The 18,329-nt window shown below is 33.0% G+C and overlaps 1 protein-coding gene across 2 annotated transcripts in view; it reads left to right on the forward strand.

The window, feature by feature from the left end:
• The first annotated feature begins 2,394 nt into the window (after window positions 1-2,394).
• Window positions 2,395-18,329, forward strand: part of LOC143247106 (CD63 antigen-like) — a 28,708-nt gene continuing 12,773 nt past the window's right edge. For both annotated transcript variants that reach the window (XM_076494588.1, XM_076494587.1), the window contains exons 1-6: window positions 2,395-2,602; window positions 12,257-12,445; window positions 13,541-13,615; window positions 15,380-15,481; window positions 17,264-17,392; window positions 18,064-18,147. In XM_076494588.1, the coding sequence (XP_076350703.1) occupies window positions 2,540-2,602; window positions 12,257-12,445; window positions 13,541-13,615; window positions 15,380-15,481; window positions 17,264-17,392; window positions 18,064-18,147 (642 nt within the window). In that variant the 5' untranslated portion in view covers window positions 2,395-2,539. The remainder of the gene's footprint in view (window positions 2,603-12,256; window positions 12,446-13,540; window positions 13,616-15,379; window positions 15,482-17,263; window positions 17,393-18,063; window positions 18,148-18,329) is intronic.

Here is an 18,329-nt window from a genome sequence, read left to right on the forward strand (position 1 = left end):
AAATAATTTCCAATCTTTGTGTAGTAGTTTTGTCAATAGTTTTATATAAGTGACGTAATAGGCTTATGGGGCGGCAATTTGTTATGTCTTGTTTGTCTCCCTTCTTATATAAAATGGCTATATTGGTTTCTTTCTATCCCTTTGGTAGCTTTTAGACTCCAGTATTTTGTTAAACAATTTTGTATTCTGCCTTAATATTTCAGTCCATCTGCTTTCAAAATATCACTGTCGACCATATCGTTTCCTGGAGCTTTCCTGCTCTTCATCTCAGCTAATACATTCTCTACTTCCGATATAAAATGTTAGGTACTTCTGTTTTATCTCACTTGTTGTTCTCAAAATGCATTTCTTTTCTTGTTAATGTGTGCAAATCTCCGTAAAACCTGCACATATCTCAGCTATTTCTATTCTATCATTTATGTGATTCTCTTCTATTGATATTCTTAGGTTCTCTACCAGCTTTTAATATATTTTCTTTTCCTCTGTTTCTTTTTTCTCTTTCCTTACTATCTTTGTTAACTCAGCATATTCAACTTTCTTTTGTAAGATCTTCCTCTATGTTCGTCTTAATGTCTTTCTCCTATCAACCATTTTCTCCATAAGCTCCTACTTCTTATCTTTACTTGTAGTCTGTCTCGAGAACCTGTTGATTTTATCTGTTTCTCCGATTAAAATCTACTTCAGTTGTTCAGAGATATTGTTCTTCTTCCAATATTCCAATTCGATTTCTTAGATTTAACTCAAAATCTCGTCTATTTTCATTTAGATGACTGCTATCGTTCTTGAGAGCTGTTTATATGGAACTATGAAGATTAATACATCCTGTTGTTTTAAACTTTACCTTCAAGTACGTGTACGTGGTGTACAATGTGTATACGTGTTTGACGAAGATAAACATCCAGCAACCAGTGAATATTCTTTAGTTATCAACGCATTACTTTATGCTTTCATTGATTAAGCGATAGAAACAATACTTGTGTTCCAGTGAAACGTGAGTAAAAAAGATTTAAACCAGATGCTGGCTGTTTCTCTTCATTAAAAATTTATATTTCAACGAACTGGGATACGATGGGTTATATGACTATAAAGATGTATATTACCACCATCACCCGGAGTTGATAGGCTCTAGTACCGTAATATTTTGTAAAGTAAATGGAAACTGTTCAGAAATGTACATGAGCTATTTAGTTTTAGGGTTTGTACCCAATAAGAGAGATGGAATAGTCCTAAAATAGGGAACATTTCTACTCCCTTTTGTTGTTGTTTTTTGTAAACGTTTGGCTTTTAATTTAACAATACAAGTACCTAATCAGTTCAGTGAGTCTCTTACTACTTACTATTCATTAAGGAGGTTATACAATTAACGTGTGATAAAGTCCTTAGGGATTTAATAAGAACAGAAAAAAGGAAGGGGAACATAATCTAATGTTCTTCTTTATTGCTTCCTTGACAAGTACTCTCGGATAGTATCAATAACAGTTCCACCAGTTTCCGTGATTGGGCATCATTCATAACACGTATTATACGCATTTAATTTTCAATATCTTGCTAAAAGATCCTGTTTTAGTAAGCGAAATTATTTGTTGTTTTGTATACATATATCTCAGAGTTTTCAAATGAAATAAAACGCATTGAAATTTTTCTCACATTTATGTATTTCTTAGGTTGTTTGTTTTGAATTTCGCACAAAGCTAAAAGAGGGCTAACTGCGCTAGCCGTCCCTAATTTTTGCAGTGTAAGCCTAGAGGGAAAGTAGCTAGTCATCACCACCCATCGACAACTCTTGGGCTACTCTTTTACCAACGAATAGTGGGATTGACTGTAACATTATAACGTCTTCATTGCAAAAAGGGCGAGCATGTTTGGTGCAACGGGGATTCGAACCCGTAACCCTCGAATGACTTATCGAGTGCCTTATCCCACTGGCCATGCCTACTTTATTAATAACCACATATGTAAATTCACGGTTTTTACAATTTCACTATACTGCTTAACATTAGTTATCATGACATTTCTAAAAAGTTATTTCACTCTTATTATAACGTAATCTTGTGACGCACGTTAACGTCATGGATCATATGATCTACATTCATAACCTCCGAATATTTACGTAAAAAATAAATCCAATTTTATTATGAATTAATGATTCGCTTAAATGAAATGCGGAAATAAATAATTCGAAACTGGGGTTTTTGCATAACGTTTTAGCATTTATATTTTTTACAAATAAAACGTTTCTGTATGAGTGTTTATTGCTTAAATTGCGCAGGAGCAACTGAAATAAGTGAGTAATAACCTCGTGATCGAGGTTTCTTTTATAAAGACAGCAGGGCTGTAGTTGTAAGTTTGTTATTTCTTCCGCTAGGAGGCTTGTACGCAGATAGATACCGTGAAGGTGCTTGAAGTTAGTCGTTTTCCATTACAGAAAACTTCAGTCTCGTGAGAAACAGCAGAAGAAACCTGATTTCTAGGACAGCTGCACCTGTTTTTCAGTTGCTGTACTTGTTTCTATGCAAAGAGACTTAAATCTATTTTCAAAATGGTGAAAGGAGGAATGTCCGTAGTGAAATACTTACTATTTATCTTCAACTTTTTATTTGTGGTAAGTCCATCATTAAAATAGTCGCTAATCCATTTCCCGTTCAAAACTTGATTGTATGTTATACTCAGAATACAAAGTTTTTAGAAAAACCTATAGCCTACAGGTTTTCAATGTATACGCTAAATTAGGTCTGACTCTTAAGGGGTTGTAACGCTAGGCCACTTGCTTTGTCAGTAATTTCCCCAGTAAAGTTTTTTCCACGACGTTTCCCATCAACGTCACTTGAGGGGCAAATATTGCGACTGTTAGATAAGCGTTATGTCAAGCGATAGCGTTGCGTTTCTGTGCTCTACCGTCAAGCAACTACCTTTCAACGCATATCTAAAATTAACTGCAAGTTTATTATAAATTCTCAGTTTTATTGTCTATACATAATGGATAGAATAACAAATACTAAAAATGACAGTTGAACGAGTCAGTGATTATTGTGTATCGTAGATCCAGTGGTGCGTGGTTCGCGTCCCTTAACCACAATAAAACAGAGTGTGCTCCTCTCGTTCAGGTCGTGGGTGCGTTACAAGAGTGACGGCCAAAGCTACTATTCGATCTTACAAGTATTAATTGTAGATATTGCTGACCAGCTGCCTTTCACCTAGTGTATAAATTCAAAAATCGAGAAAGTTAGCGCAGAGTATCCTAGGGCAAAAACTTCTCCACAGAAGTCGGTTGTTTTTCCAAATCAGGCATAACTGTAGTAGTCCTTCACTTGTACTTTTACACACTGTATTGAGCGAAGTTACTTTTGTAACTTTCAATTCAAAAGTCGTAAAGAAACGACACCAGGAGCTGCTTTGCCATCTTGGTCACGAGAAGCTTTCGTCTAAATCACATTCAAGAAGTTTTGGTTTCAATTTGACATTTACGAAAGTTCTTAAGAACATCTGACATCCTAACGCATTAAAATTTACTATAATAAATATTTTATGATAATTTCCAGTACTGACTTTTATATCTCAAAAGTTTTTATTGTTAAGTAGAAAGTCACATAACAGGTAATCTGCGCTGCTCTTAAAGCGGGTATCTGACTTCTACATAAATAGTTTTTAAGCTCTCGAGCTTACCCGCTGAGTGATACTAAAAGAAAAAATTTAAGTGCACAATTAATTTTTTAGGCATCAAAATATAGTTAATATATTTTCAAGAGCATCACATCTTTATTTTGGGATATATTAGGCCCATTCTCAGCTTTATCAACAGATAGATTACTCAAGATGTTAGTACACAGTTGATATCTTCACTGAAATAATCTAGGTTTTATTGTAGGAGGGAAAGATTGTTTATTTACAACTTAGAATTATCAGAAAGCCAAATAATATCTTAAAATATTAATTTCCCCTTACTAGGGTTGTCTTATACACTAATATACGATTTAATTAAATACAATGCTAAGAGTCTGACATTTTATTGAACTGTGCACTGACAGTTTGTTGAATGTTATGGTGAGAAACTAGAACCTTCACTTCAAACAGAAGCGTCGGAACCGGGGGTGCTGTAACACCCCCACTTTTACATATATACGACTTATATAGCATTTGTAAGTTACACATTGAGATGCCTTTGGCAATAAGGGAGCTGATTTTAGCAGCACCTTATATTTTCAATGGCTTAAGACTAAAATTACCTTTACTGTATGTTAATCAAGAGATACGAAATGAATGGATGCTGACTGATATTACCATATGTGACGTGACATTTATCTTGTTAATGGTTTGTTATTCTGTGATTATTAATGATAAAGCAGGTAGTATTATTAATCAATGTAATGACACCACCAGTAGTATTATTAATCACATAACAGTACTAATAGTAATGTCTATTGTTATTAAATAATGCAACTATTAATAGGTAGTATTATTAACCAATGTAATGACACAGGTAGTATAATTAATTATTGTAATGACACCACCGGTAGTATTATTAACCACTGTAATGTCTCAGGTAGTATTGTTAACTACTATAATGTCATAACAAGTCGTACTATTAGTCACTGTGATGCAACAACAGGTCGTACTATTAGTCACTGTGATGCAACAACAGGTCGTACTATTAGTCACTGTGATGCAACAACAGGTGGTACTATTAGTCACCGTGATGCAACAACAGGTGGCACTATTAGTCACCGTAATTAGACAAAACGTCTACTCCTTCCAAATCTTTGTCTGCTCATTTTTAGCATGAAGATGAACAAAGTGACAGAAGGCCAATTGGTCATCCATATCACCTTTAACTCGTAGTAGTAGATAGAAGTTTCCGTGTGTTCTTTGTAGGGGCTGTTAAGTCTAAAATCAGTCTTACAATATTAAGTGACTTTAGGAAGATAAATACGAGGCTTAAGTTTAAATAGTGGCAAATATAATACCAACCAAAACAGAGATGGATACAGAGGGGGGTCGGGGGATGCATCCCCCCACTGGCCATACCAAAATTGTGTAGGTTAATGGGAAATCAGAAATATAAAGTACTGATCATCTCAATTAGAATATTTTTGTTGTATGTTTACTTGTAACATGTTATTTAGAAATATACGAAAGTTCATTGTCACATGCACTTTCATGAATCATACATTTGTGTGATTCAGTATAGTGCTGTACGATTACTTGTAAATTGATATTTTAGAATAAAATCAATAAATGAGAGTTCTTAGTCATATATGTTTTTTTTTCTTTGTTTCTAAATTAATTCCATGAAATTTACGTTGCAGTGACAAGGAAAAATTTACTTGGGGTCGGGTTTAAGCCACTGTTACTTAGTCGATCATCCCCTACCACCACCAAAAAATCCTGTTTCCACCATTGAACCAAAATTTCTCTTGGGTTGAAAATACTGGAAAGTATAATACCAGCTATTAACGCACTTTATGAATGTGATTAATCTATAATAAATTAGTCATTATTCGTAAACCAATGTTTTCTATTGGTGTTCCAGAATTTTGTGGTTTAGTTGTTACTTTTGAAAGTGCATCTCCAGCTTAAGACGCTACGTGCAAACTTATACGAAACGATCAGGTCAACTGTACGTATGCTCTTAAATCATCATTGTTACACTTAGTATTATTTAGGTAAAATTTATAAAATGTAGGCTTAACTAGAAGAAATTGTTAAGTAAAAAAAGTTAAACATAATATAATATGATTATTAATACTTAATAATGGGATGAGTGCTCATTTATATACAACGTATGTCTGTTTCTCTCTCATGTGATAGGGGACGTTTTCATTTGAAGACAGGCCGTTTTATTTAAACTGAATGGGTCTCCTGGAAGGTAAAAATGTAGAGGACAATACTGTAGAGTTAGGATAAGTTCCTACAAAACAACAACTAGTATAAGCTGTTATCTGCACACGTGCATAATTTACTGCACCTGTTAATGAATTCCACAAACACTTGCTAGGTACGCGTTGTTAGGTGAACAGAGATACTGCACTTTTTATAGAATAAGGTCTGGACCAAAAAATTAACTGTAACTTTCGAATTAGCATTTACCTTCAGAAATAGTTTGTCATTTTAAATGAGCCATGAGTAGTGTTATAAGAATAACAATCAAATCCAACTTTTAGATTTAAAATAGCCCAAGGAGGTGGGAGTTTGGTAGGTGCTTCCCTCTGTTCTACCTATTGTCATTCGCCGAATTTGGAACATAATTACAACAGCGTAGCGCAGAAATTCTTTCTTTTTTTTGTAAAATCACAGTTCTCTATTTATAGTAATCACAGGAACAGTGAAACATTGCTTTTAACATTTAGCTATATTGTTATTAAATATTGAAAACGTAGTTATGTGGAATTTAGGTCATTAAAAGATAGGTTATAATGCACTAGAAAATGATAGGACTTCCTAAATCGTACCGTTCTTGATACAGGAGATAGGTATACAAGCGGGTTAGGTAAAAAACTACTTGAAAGACATGTTAAAATGTTATATGTTGTGTATAATGTATAGGTTTACCCCTTTTTTCTTTAGTGGATAAATACATTATACCCGTACATATAAAAATATTTAAAACTGTTTTTTGTTGTGCTTTGTGCAATGCTACTCAACATGACCTATTGCCAGCTCTTGGGTTTCTCTTTTACCGACGAAAATTAGGATTGACCATAACTATATAACTCTCGCATGGCTGAAAGGGCGCGCATGTTCGTTAATAGGATTTGAACTTGCGACCCACAGATTTTGAGTTAAACGCCTTCAACACTCAGATCCTATGTGGTGATGCCCCATGTCATGATGAACAAACAATACCAAAACTTGAACACTGTAGTCACGAATTATTCTGGTTTTAATTGTTTGCAATAAACTCAGAAATTACCCGCATTGCTATAAGAAAGATTCAACGATTATTTCTTTTGTTAGGTTTATTAGACCAGGTGCAGCATTATGTTTAGCCTGCTGGACCGTGTATTCGACCGTCTGTGGTTCATGTTCCATTATGCAAAAATAAAATAATATTTTTTTTCGCAGTTTGGTATCGTAGGTGCGTTATGAGAAAGACTGTCAAACTTTAATTTCGATTAAAATAGCTCAAGAGTTGGCGGTAGGTGTGTTCTTTACTAGTTGTGCTTCTTCTAGTCTATAAGCTCAAAACTAGGAACAAGAAATACACATAGCACTCGAGTAGTTTCGCGCTAAATTCGACAAAACAAATAGCTGTCTAGTTGTATCTTTCATCTGTGATAAGTTTGGAAAAGTAATAAAATTTAATAGTTTAGTACTTTGGATTTCCACATATGACGACGTTTTCTCCAAGGAATAGGGTAAATTAGTGATAATTAATGTTGTCTTTATTTCTAATGCGTGTTTTATCCTTCTGTCATTAGGAATGTTAATCTGTCATATTCAGCTTTGGGTTCGAAAACAAGACTACTATCGACGATACAAGAAGCATGTTTGAAAATTAGGGCTTTTCTATAATTTTACTAATGCTTTATGCGTGCAATGGCGCAATCTATCCACAAGAAATGAAACTAACCTAATTTAAATGTGGTAGTACTGGACAGGATTGCGATGTATGTGGGGAGAGAACAGTTTAGGTCCTGAAGTAGGCCTACTGTGAAAGCCGTGTTACATTATGCTACAATACGCCCCACCCCACCTTGTTTCGAGGAAACAATTGGTATTTAATACATTTTCGTTTTGTCTTGTTAGATGGAGATGTCTCAAGTTCAAAGTATTGGCAAGTATAATATCAAACAAGACTTGGCTTGGGTGGAACTATTGACAAACTATTCTGTAAACTGAGTTTTGTTGGTATGGAAACTAATCCCTTGGACACATGAAAAAAGTTAGTTATTATTTATTTCAAAGTCTGTAGAGGGACTGATTGCTGGCTTAATTTTTTTTTCTGAAATCATTCTAAAGTACGTAAGGGCTATTGCACATAGCTGTTCAAAATACTGAACTGACAGACAAGAAGGAATGCAGCTAGTACACCATAATCGCCAGCTCTTGGTCTATTTGAAATCTAAAAGTTGAATTTCATTGTCACTCTTATAACACCAGTCATAGCTCATTTAAAGTGGGGAGTTATTTTTGAAGATGAGGGCTACTACGAAAGTTACAGTTAATTTTATGGTCCAGATCTTTCTATAAAATGTACAATACCTCTGTTCACCTAACAACGCGTACCTAGCAAGTGTTTGTAGAATTCATTAACAGGTGCAGGAAATTATACACGTGTGGAGGTAGCAGCTTATACCAGTTGTTGTTTTATAGGAACTTATCCTAACTCTGCAGTATCGTTCTCTACATTTTTACCTTCCAGGAGACACATTTAGTTTAAATAAAATGATTTTTCCTCAAATGAAAATGTCTCTTGTCACGCGGGAGAGACACAAGTTGTATGTATATAGATAAACTTTCATCACATTTCTGATCCTGTTATATCAGTGGTTTGTGACGTATTTTGCGAAATAGTTTGGTCGCGGAAATAGGTTTACAGAAAAAGCTGCTGAAATATTTTTATCCCATTTACTGGCATTTCAAGAAGACAATTTATATTGTATTAATTTTCCGTTTGTTTTGTTTAAAGATGGAGGTTCTTTTATAATAGTGGTTTTCGTTTTCGACTTGTACCAGTGTTTATTTTATATTTTTGTTTATTTTACACTATCAACCTCTAGCAATCACAGAAGGTGATTAACAGCTACATTCCGGGTACTCTATCAAGATCAAGTAAATCCAAACCTAGACTCACAAGTAAAATTTAACTAACTTATAAAACAAGTTAGGTAGATTTTTGCTGTGTTTTTGCAAAGCACATAGAACTGGTGGTTTCATGTGGATGAGAATGGTGATACATTTTCCCATGGACCGGTTGCTAGTCCATAAAGCTGACAGCTGACACTCATGCACTGAAACAAGTGGGGTCAGTAATATTACGCAGGCCGGCCTCAAACCACTCAAACCAACAATCACTTGTTTATGAGTACAAAGCGCAAAGTCAAACTTTGAAACAACGCCATTCCCTCCTATCAAGAAAACTAATTGTTGAATCCTTGAGTCTAGAACCTCGCTTTCATCTACATCTGCCTGCCTGCTTCAAGAAAACTAATTGTTGAATCCTTGAGTCTAGAAACTCGCCCTGATCTACATTTGCCTGTCTGCTGGAAAGATTTTCTTTTTAACGTTTCTATTAAGAATATTTTTTCCTCTGTCAACTAGCTGTAAGCCAGTTTGTTCCAATTTTTGAAAAGCTGCTTTGCTTCTGTGGTAACTATATTGAATATTGCTCCTTACACTACGTTCCCGTAACGATTATTTTGTTTCTCTGAGCCTTCTTTACGAGTGTTTTTTTTAGGTCGCTTTTGTTGATGATGATGTCGTGTCGCTTTGTGGTTCTCTTTTGTTGATGATGATGTCGTGTCGCTTTGTGGTTCTCTTTTGTTGATGATGATGTCATGGTTTTCCGTTCTTGATTATGATACCGTATCTTCACGTGGTTTGCTATTTTTTTTATACGAATGCCTTTTTTTTGTATTTTTCTATTGTTACAAATCTCTCCAGTTTATCCTATGGTTACAGCTGTTTTCTATGTTAGTTTACATGCTCACCTCCTTTCTTATTATTTCCGCTGTTGCTAATTTTTTATTGAATGCATTTCGGCTGTCGCTTTCAGTAATTTCGTTCACTTAAGTGTAGAGTCGAAGATAAGTTGTTTTACCTCCATTGTTTTGATAAAGAAGTGTGGTAACCATCGTAAAGAGTAGGAAAGAAAAATAAAGAAAATAAAAAGACAGCTTTTAAAACTTTAGGCTTAAGATGTTCATCACCCATTTGTATATGCATTACTAGTTTTGAACTCTAGGACAAACTAAAAACCTTAAACTTTGTTGCACTTGAAAATAATACAAAACAATTCACTTCCAATTAATTATGCAAATTATTCCTTTACTACACGCATATTAATAAGCTCTGACTCAGATTATCTAAAAACACAATATATTAAACTCATTATAATACCCAACTAAATTATATACGAATTTAAAGCGTGAGAAGAGAGGAAAGCCATGAATCTAACATCAGAAATGACAAACTGTTGCAAAAATTAATATATTTATTTTCAACGCTGTACATCATTCCTCTAGTTACAGACCTCTTATACTTAGGATGTAACATTTTACATTCCACGTTTTACATGGAGTTTGTGTGAAACAAATTAAGAAAAATTACCATCAAAGAGGTTGCGAATTGCATTAATTCTGTTGCTAAGGCTGTTGCTGTTGGAAGATTTTCATTTTTAATTCAGGATTATGATTTTTCAATACCATTTTTGAGGGATATGTAAGGATCTTTTGACCAAATGTGTTGCAGAAATTGAAAGTAGACATTTTAAATTAGCAACTATCTGTTTAAAAGATGTAAAAATGAAAAAAAGGGATGGAAATACCTTAATACTGCTATTCTTCCATTAAAACTGGTTTGCTTCCAGCGGGCTCCTATGACTTAGCGGTAAGTCTAAGGGATAATAATACTAGAAATCTGGTTTTGATATCTGCGGTGGGCAGAGCAAATATAGCCAATTATGTAACTTTGTATTTAAAAACGAACGCAGAAACACATCTAGCGGCTTTGTATCGAAACATCTTATAGGGAGTTCATTTTATGCTGACGTATTCAGTTAAAACTGACTAACGTTACGTTATAAATGTTGGGCTCTATTAAAAATAACACATTAATTGATTCCATGCCCAGTATATTTCTAAATTATGTGTGACCTTCATTTTGCAATTAGATGCACTTCATTTTCAATCTGAATATTACTTTATGCGCACGTCCAGCTGGACACCCCTCGGGCTTACGTACAGTAACTTCTTATTTTGGACTGTGGACCAGAAAAAAAGACGTTTAGTCAACAATATTCACCCTATGATACTTTATTTGAACTGAATAATGAAACTGACTGCCACTTCTTTGCAAACATGCCCAAAGGAGAGTGTCCAGAAAAATGATATCCCAGACACTCGATCTACAGGCCAGTTTGCTTAACACTAGAACGCGTTCAACATATAATAAATGTTCCTCTCATCAGAATTATTTTGTGAGCTACATGCATACACCTATCCAGTTTTCACCTGACTGGGTAAAAGTACAGCATTCACCTTAAGCTCTTGGGCTAATTGTGTCTATGATCGAACGCTGATATTTTATTTTTTTCCCTACATGTAATTCGTCTTTCCACTAGTAATATTTTACATTCACTTTTATGGCACATTCACGACTCCAAACGCGGAGTGTTTATATGGAAACGGAACGTGAAACCTAAGTTATTTAATTCATTGTTTTGGCACGCTTAACACTGTATCTTGAAAATGATTAGAAGAGTCCATGAACTGGCGCCGAGTAGTGTTGAACCGAATGCCTTTCTTTCAGTTTGTCTTTAAAATTAAAGACGGCTGGCACAGGTCCACAACACCTACCGCCAACTTTGGGGCTACTTTGGAACATCATTCTTGTAACTCCCCAATGCATCCAAAGTGAGAAGTGCGATTTTTGTTTTGATAATGGAATGTGAGCCCGATACCCCAGGTTACAGTCCGGAACGCTAATCAATAGACTTCTTTGTGTGTAACTTGCATATTAAGTAAGCAGACGAAAGAATTAGTGATTTTATCGGATCTTTATTCACGTTTGAAAAATACTTGTGTTATTAAAAGTTGAAACTTGATCCAAAGAGGTCATGTGTTTTATATATTATATTTTCAGTTTGTTTAATTCACGTCTTGAAATTATTTTTTCTTTAATTTTAGTTTAAAATATTAAAAATTAGCTTTTCAAACAATTTTTCTAATTTGCAAAAATTCAACATTTTGAAATAAATCTCTAAAACGAACCTGATGCTTTTAATTCATATTTCTCTTTAAGATTTGGTATGGCTTTTATTTTTAAAAGTTTTACAAATAGGAACTTAAAAGGATTTTTCTAATTTTGCATAAAGTGGTAAGAAATGAGATATTTACATATTGAGAACTCTAAATTACTTTTTTTACATTGTTTAAACAATAATCTTGGCGTAATAATAAAGACCTAACTGTAGCCCATACTTCTCTGTAAGATTGTTTAAATAATAATGTTTTTAACGTTAGTTTTTATAATTAATTTGTTTTTTGTGCTTCCAAACCTCTGTGATAGTGTATTAATTCAGCAGTATTATTTATTTCAGATAACTGGAATAGCTATTATTGCCGTAGGTGCATGGGTTCAAGCCAAAGCAACAAACTACGTAGATTTTCTAGGTGATAGATATGCATCAGCTCCTATTCTGCTCATTGTTGTCGGCGTTGTTATTTTTATCCTGTCTTTCCTGGGCTGCTGCGGTGCCATAAAAGAAAACTACTGTATGGTGATGACAGTAAGTATAGGTTACATAATAATCGTTGCACGGCGATAATAGCAAATAGTTTGCGTAACACCGTTGCATGGCGAGTATAGTAACTACAGGTTACGTAATAACTGTAGCAAAGCAACGACAACAGATTATGTAATAAGTATCAAGTGTAATATATACAATTACGGTGTTCATATTAATTCAGACTTAAATAACAAGTCCACTTTTTGCCTTAGCAGGTATAATTTGTGCTTGAAATGGAAAGTCATTACTTACTATAGACACTAGTTTATTCCAATATTAAATACTTAATACAGTAACAAGTAGAAGTGAAGTTAACACTTGACACTAACTAGTGTTAAAAACAAAAGCTACTTTCAAAAATTAGCCGATGTCAAAAGGCACGTTGATTTCAGAAAGAACCAATATTATATTCTAAAACATAAAATTATGATCATCACGAAAAAATAAATAGTTTTGTAGTTTCTCTTTTTTTATAACTATACGTATATGGTTAATACTTGATTTCTAGTATCCAATGTTTGTAAGAGTTGTGTCATAATCTTTTACCTAATAGCACCTAATGTGGACCTATTGTAAATGGCAGTGTTACTGAAAAAAAAAATGTAAAGGGAAATTGCATGACTTGAATAAATCAGTCAGACATAAACCGTTTAACCCAAACACTTTTGTAAGGCATATTTGACAGTCATCAGATGATAAACACGTAATGACTAAGTTGAGTAGAATGTGAGAAGGGAGAAGCGACTTCATGTCTACGCAAAGCAGATCACCATGACAAACCGAGAGTGTTTTTAATCAGCTTTCAAATGAATGTTGCTAGTATGACGGATTTTTTTCGTGCAATACGTTAAGTAAGAATTTATGTGTTTATTCTAGAACAAAGCTACATTAGACCATCTTGTGTGTCTACCATGCTGGTTAAAGTGGCAACACAGTAGCTTTTACTTTATATATACTTGAACCTAGTTCTAATGTGCACTTTCCTCTTGTTTGGCTATATCTGAAAAGTGTAGAGAATTTGCAGGTATTATTAGTTTATATTGTATAATCGTCATACTGTCTGGTAGAGCTGTAAATATTTATTTTTATTTGTAGTTTGGTATTCTATTATTCATCATCTTTATCTTGGAACTTGCGGCTGGTATTACAGCTTATGTTTACAGGAACAAGGTATGTACACAGAATAACTGTGGTGTTTAATTAAATAACTATTTGTTAACGTGTGAAACACTTTTTTACATATTTAATAAGAGCAGACAAATTGTAGAAGTAAATATTCGTGTTTCTTCATGACAGAGTATTTATTGTTTTAATTTAATGTCAATTTCGTATAGTAGTAAATCGTATTTTAATTTGAACTGCAGGAATCATTGTTTTAAATATATTTCCTTATTTACTTTCTTTGTATATAACTAAAAATTATAGTACTACTTTCTCGCCACAGCATATTACAATATTCCCCCCCTTTGTTCTCCCAAACGATAGAAATAATATTGAAGGATTACTTTTTCTTAACAATAATAAATATACTTTTCTCAAATTTAAAATACTTTTCTTTTATTTGACAGTTTTGGCCTTTTTACCGTAGCCTCCATCAGGCAACAATGTGCTGAGCAATGAAGACTAATATAAAAAGGCCAAAAGCCGACAAATAAGAGAAAATTATCTTATCGTAGAGAAAAGCCCGTTTGTGTAATTCTAAATATTAATTTACCTATGTTATCAGTTCTACACAATTAAAATTACTATAACTCTTCACTATTACAAACCTAATAAAAATTAGTACAATATTATATTTCCTTAACAATAAAAATATTATATGTTTATTTCAAACATAACAAAAATTACTTTAATATTAATTTTCCTAACAATAAAAATATTATAGTACGTCATTATTCCAAAAGTAAAAATACTACAATATTAGTTTTTCTTAACAATATAAAATATTATTGTAATACTTAATTATTTTAAAAGTAACAAAAGTGTCTACAGTATTTGTTTTCCTTAACAATAAAAATATGATAATGTATCATTATTTCAAACATAACAAAAATTACTACATTATTAGTTTTCTTAAAAACAGAATTATTATAACACTTCATTATTTTAAACATAACAAAAATTATTACAATGTTAGTTTTATTAACAATAAGTAATATTATATTTCTCCGTTATTTCAAGCATGAGCTGATTACAGTAAACCTAAAATAAAGGAAACTTTATTACAGCTGATTAATATTTTCTATGCATTAAAAATTCCTGCACCAGTACGACATACATGTTTGTGTGGGTATGTTGTTTTGGAGACGTCTTTTACTTACATATTGATCCTGTGCTTATACAGAAATTTCAAGAATGTGTAGCATTGACAGTACCAACTTATCTATTATTGTTAGTTATTCAGCAAACAAACTGTCTGATACAGTAGAGCAATGAGTGTGAAGCCCAGCCTATGATCTGATTTATCACTTACCAGGGAAACTTCACTCTTTATAAAGCCGAATATTTCACAAGAATATATTAAGTGCATTTTCTTGAAATTCACATATAAATATAGAATCAGTGTGTGTGTGTGTGTGTAAAAGACACCATATATATAATAGACCTTCCACAATTGTTTGAATATTTTTCCTATTATCTCGTTTCGCTCTTGTTCAGGTTTGCTAGCTAAGAATAGAATTCTTTGAAAATGATACAGGTTATGAACAAATAGTAAATTGAATGATGGATTAGATTTCGTATTTTCTTTTTATAGTTTAAAAGCTGAAAAACTGCTTCTGTCTTATACAGAACTATTTAAATTTAGCTGTTTTAGGTTTCAAGAACGAGGTTAAAATGTACACAAGTAAGGGAAATTTTACAACATAATTAATTGTAAGCGTTTTAAATTGTAAAAAAAAATGGTGTTAAAATATGTTTACATTTGCATTTAAGATCGAAGACGTCATCAGAGATAAAATGAGGAAAGGCATGATGAATTATAACAAAACGGGATACGAAGGAGTCACGAAGGCTTGGGATGATGTGCAGTCGAACGTAAGAGCTTCATGTGCTAACTTCACTTATGTATAATAAAACACGTAATTATGTTGTAGAGGTTCTATATATTGTACTTACATTCTAAAGGCATACAGGGTGGTATAATATGTCCACCGTGAGGAATAGAGCCCCGGATTGCAGCATTGTTAAGTCCATAGACTTGCCGCTGTTTCATTGAGATACAGGTGTAGTAAAAAGGAAAATTAAGTATGTTACTTACCTTTTAAAAGTTAAATGATTCACACTGTTTCACATATTTGTATATGTTTCTCCTTTTAATTTCTCAAGTCTGTCATTATCAAATTCAAAGTTCAAGACAAATCATAGAGATCTTTCAGAAACGGGTACCATGTATTATTACCAAAGTAGAAGCAGTTTCCGTAGTTTACCAAGATAAAGTCCGTAGCATGGAGCACAAAGTGGTCCATAAAACTTAATTCTTTTTAGAAATTAAAAGTTATGTCATTCTGTCAATATAAAAATATCCTTGTTAGAGAAACTTTCATCAAATTCTGTAAAAAGTATAATATATGGAATTATGAATGAACTTTCATAGTTTATTGTAAATGTAATTTTCATTAGACCCTGTAGTACTTTTATAAAAGATTTTGTTGTGAATGTTTTTATAGCATTTAATGTTTTCCATATTCCTCCAGAGGATTTCAGAAGTGTCACTGAGTATGTGTAACCACAAGTGCACAATTTTGAAAGAGATATAATAGACGGTCTAAACAATAACATGCCCGATTTCTTTCAGACGTTTTCTGGTAAACTAATGAAATAATTTTGATGAAATCTATATATCACGAAATACCGAGGACTTATTTTACTTAAGTGGTATATACCACAAATGGTACATTCCTAATTTTAAAATTTCACAGTTGTGTTTGCTGGCTGTGACAAATAAAATGTAACACCCATTGACGAAGATGTACGTCACGTGGCAATAAATGAACCAATAACGCATTACCCAGATAATTATTTACACTGGCAAAACCATACGAGATAATACTTTATATATATTTCTCTCTTGCTTAAGAATATTTTCTTTATTCGCTTCACGGAAGTAATGCTATGAAACAGAATAAGCAACTGTACAAATATATTTCTCATATTATAGTAAATCTGTAATCACTGTATAAAATCAAAGTTAATGAATAGTAAACTGTGTTTTTAAGCGTAAAGACAAACAATCATCTCTCTGTGTTCCGACCACCGCGAGCATTCGAACCTCGAATTATAGCGTTATAAGTGTATAAATTTACTGCTGATCCACCGGGAGAAAACTTGTTTGGTTGTTTATAATTAACTACAAAGCTACACAATGGGCTGTTTGTCCTCCGCTCACAACGGGTATCGAAATCCGCTTTCTATAGTTTTAAATCCGTAGACATTCCGCTGTGCCACTGGCGGACCCGGGAGAGATTGTTGAAAAATCTAAGTTAATTATACTTGTATATATATAACTACAGTAACATTATGTAATAATATGTTTCTAATGATAAACATTTATTTTATTTATTTTTTATAAAAGTGAATTCTTAATTACGTTTCTGATTAGAAATTAATCAAACAAAATAATAGTTTAAAAATGTGTTTGGTTTTAATATTTAAGATAATTGAATTAAGGTAACAGTATACTTGTTATAGTCGTAATGCTTCGCTGTTTCCATTGTTAAATGTAACCGTTACATTTGGAATGCAGTAAGATTTTGTTTGGTGAATGTACCCGTTATATTCGAATATTGTGTGATTGAGTTTGGAAAATCTCTCTTACAGTTGAAGTGTTGCGGGGCTAATAACGCAACTGAGTGGAGAAAATATTATGATACTAAACTACCATACAGCTGCTGTCCTGATGGTGACCCCAGTAAATTGTGCTTGGTTATAGAGAAACATTATCAAACTGTGAGTTCTTATAAAATTTATAGTTCATCTTTTTGCACCTCGTTACAAAGCAGAAACATTTCGTGTATGATGACATTAATAATATGGAAATAAAAATAAAAACAATAAAGATTGAGTCTAAGTTTAGGAACATTGTTGGAAGGGACAGTTTTGCTCAAAATGTGAGATTCTAGAAGTTTATCCGTATTATTATTTCTGCCGTATTCATTGGATCTCACTTGGCCTAATTTAAAGTTTATCATTTTTTAAATGAGGCATAGTAGCTGTTCATTTCTGCATAAATTCTCACAATTAAACACTACTTTAAAAGCCGTTGGGAATTTTATTACTATTAATATTTGTTATTATTAGTTAATGTAATTAGTTCTCAATTAAATGATTACTCCAGATAATTCATATTTTTCTGTCTCCAGTTATTAGTGGCTTAAACATCCTCTAAGAAGGTCTGATACTTTATATAAAGTTACCTTTATATTCGTTACCTGTGTATTCGTTAATCTTTTTTATGATGTGGTAAATTCGAGTTGAAAAGTTTCAACTATTTATAATCATAGTATTTTAAAGTGTCTGTTTTGCATTTTTATCCATATTAAAATGCAAAAGGAAAAAATATTTGTTTACATGATGAACTTGCAGGAAACGTAACTGTAAACGTTCTACTTAACTGATAGGGATGTGTGGACAAATTGGCCAAGTTCGTGGAAGACAAGATCCTCATCGTTGGAGGTGTTGGTGTTGGGATCGCTTTCGTTCAGGTAACAGCTTTCCGTTATGGTGTGAATACCTTTTACAAGCTGGCGAAGCATGAATTAATTATTTATACTTGTAAAACGACATTAGTATTAGGTCCACTATATTTTTAGACACTATATTCATCGTACAGTCCCCTGGGTATCTGCAAGAATTACAAGTGCGTATGATAATAGTATTCCACATC

The sequence above is a fragment of the Tachypleus tridentatus genome, chromosome 3, assembly GCF_004210375.1.
Source record: "Tachypleus tridentatus isolate NWPU-2018 chromosome 3, ASM421037v1, whole genome shotgun sequence".
Classification (NCBI taxonomy): domain Eukaryota; kingdom Metazoa; phylum Arthropoda; class Merostomata; order Xiphosura; family Limulidae; genus Tachypleus; species Tachypleus tridentatus.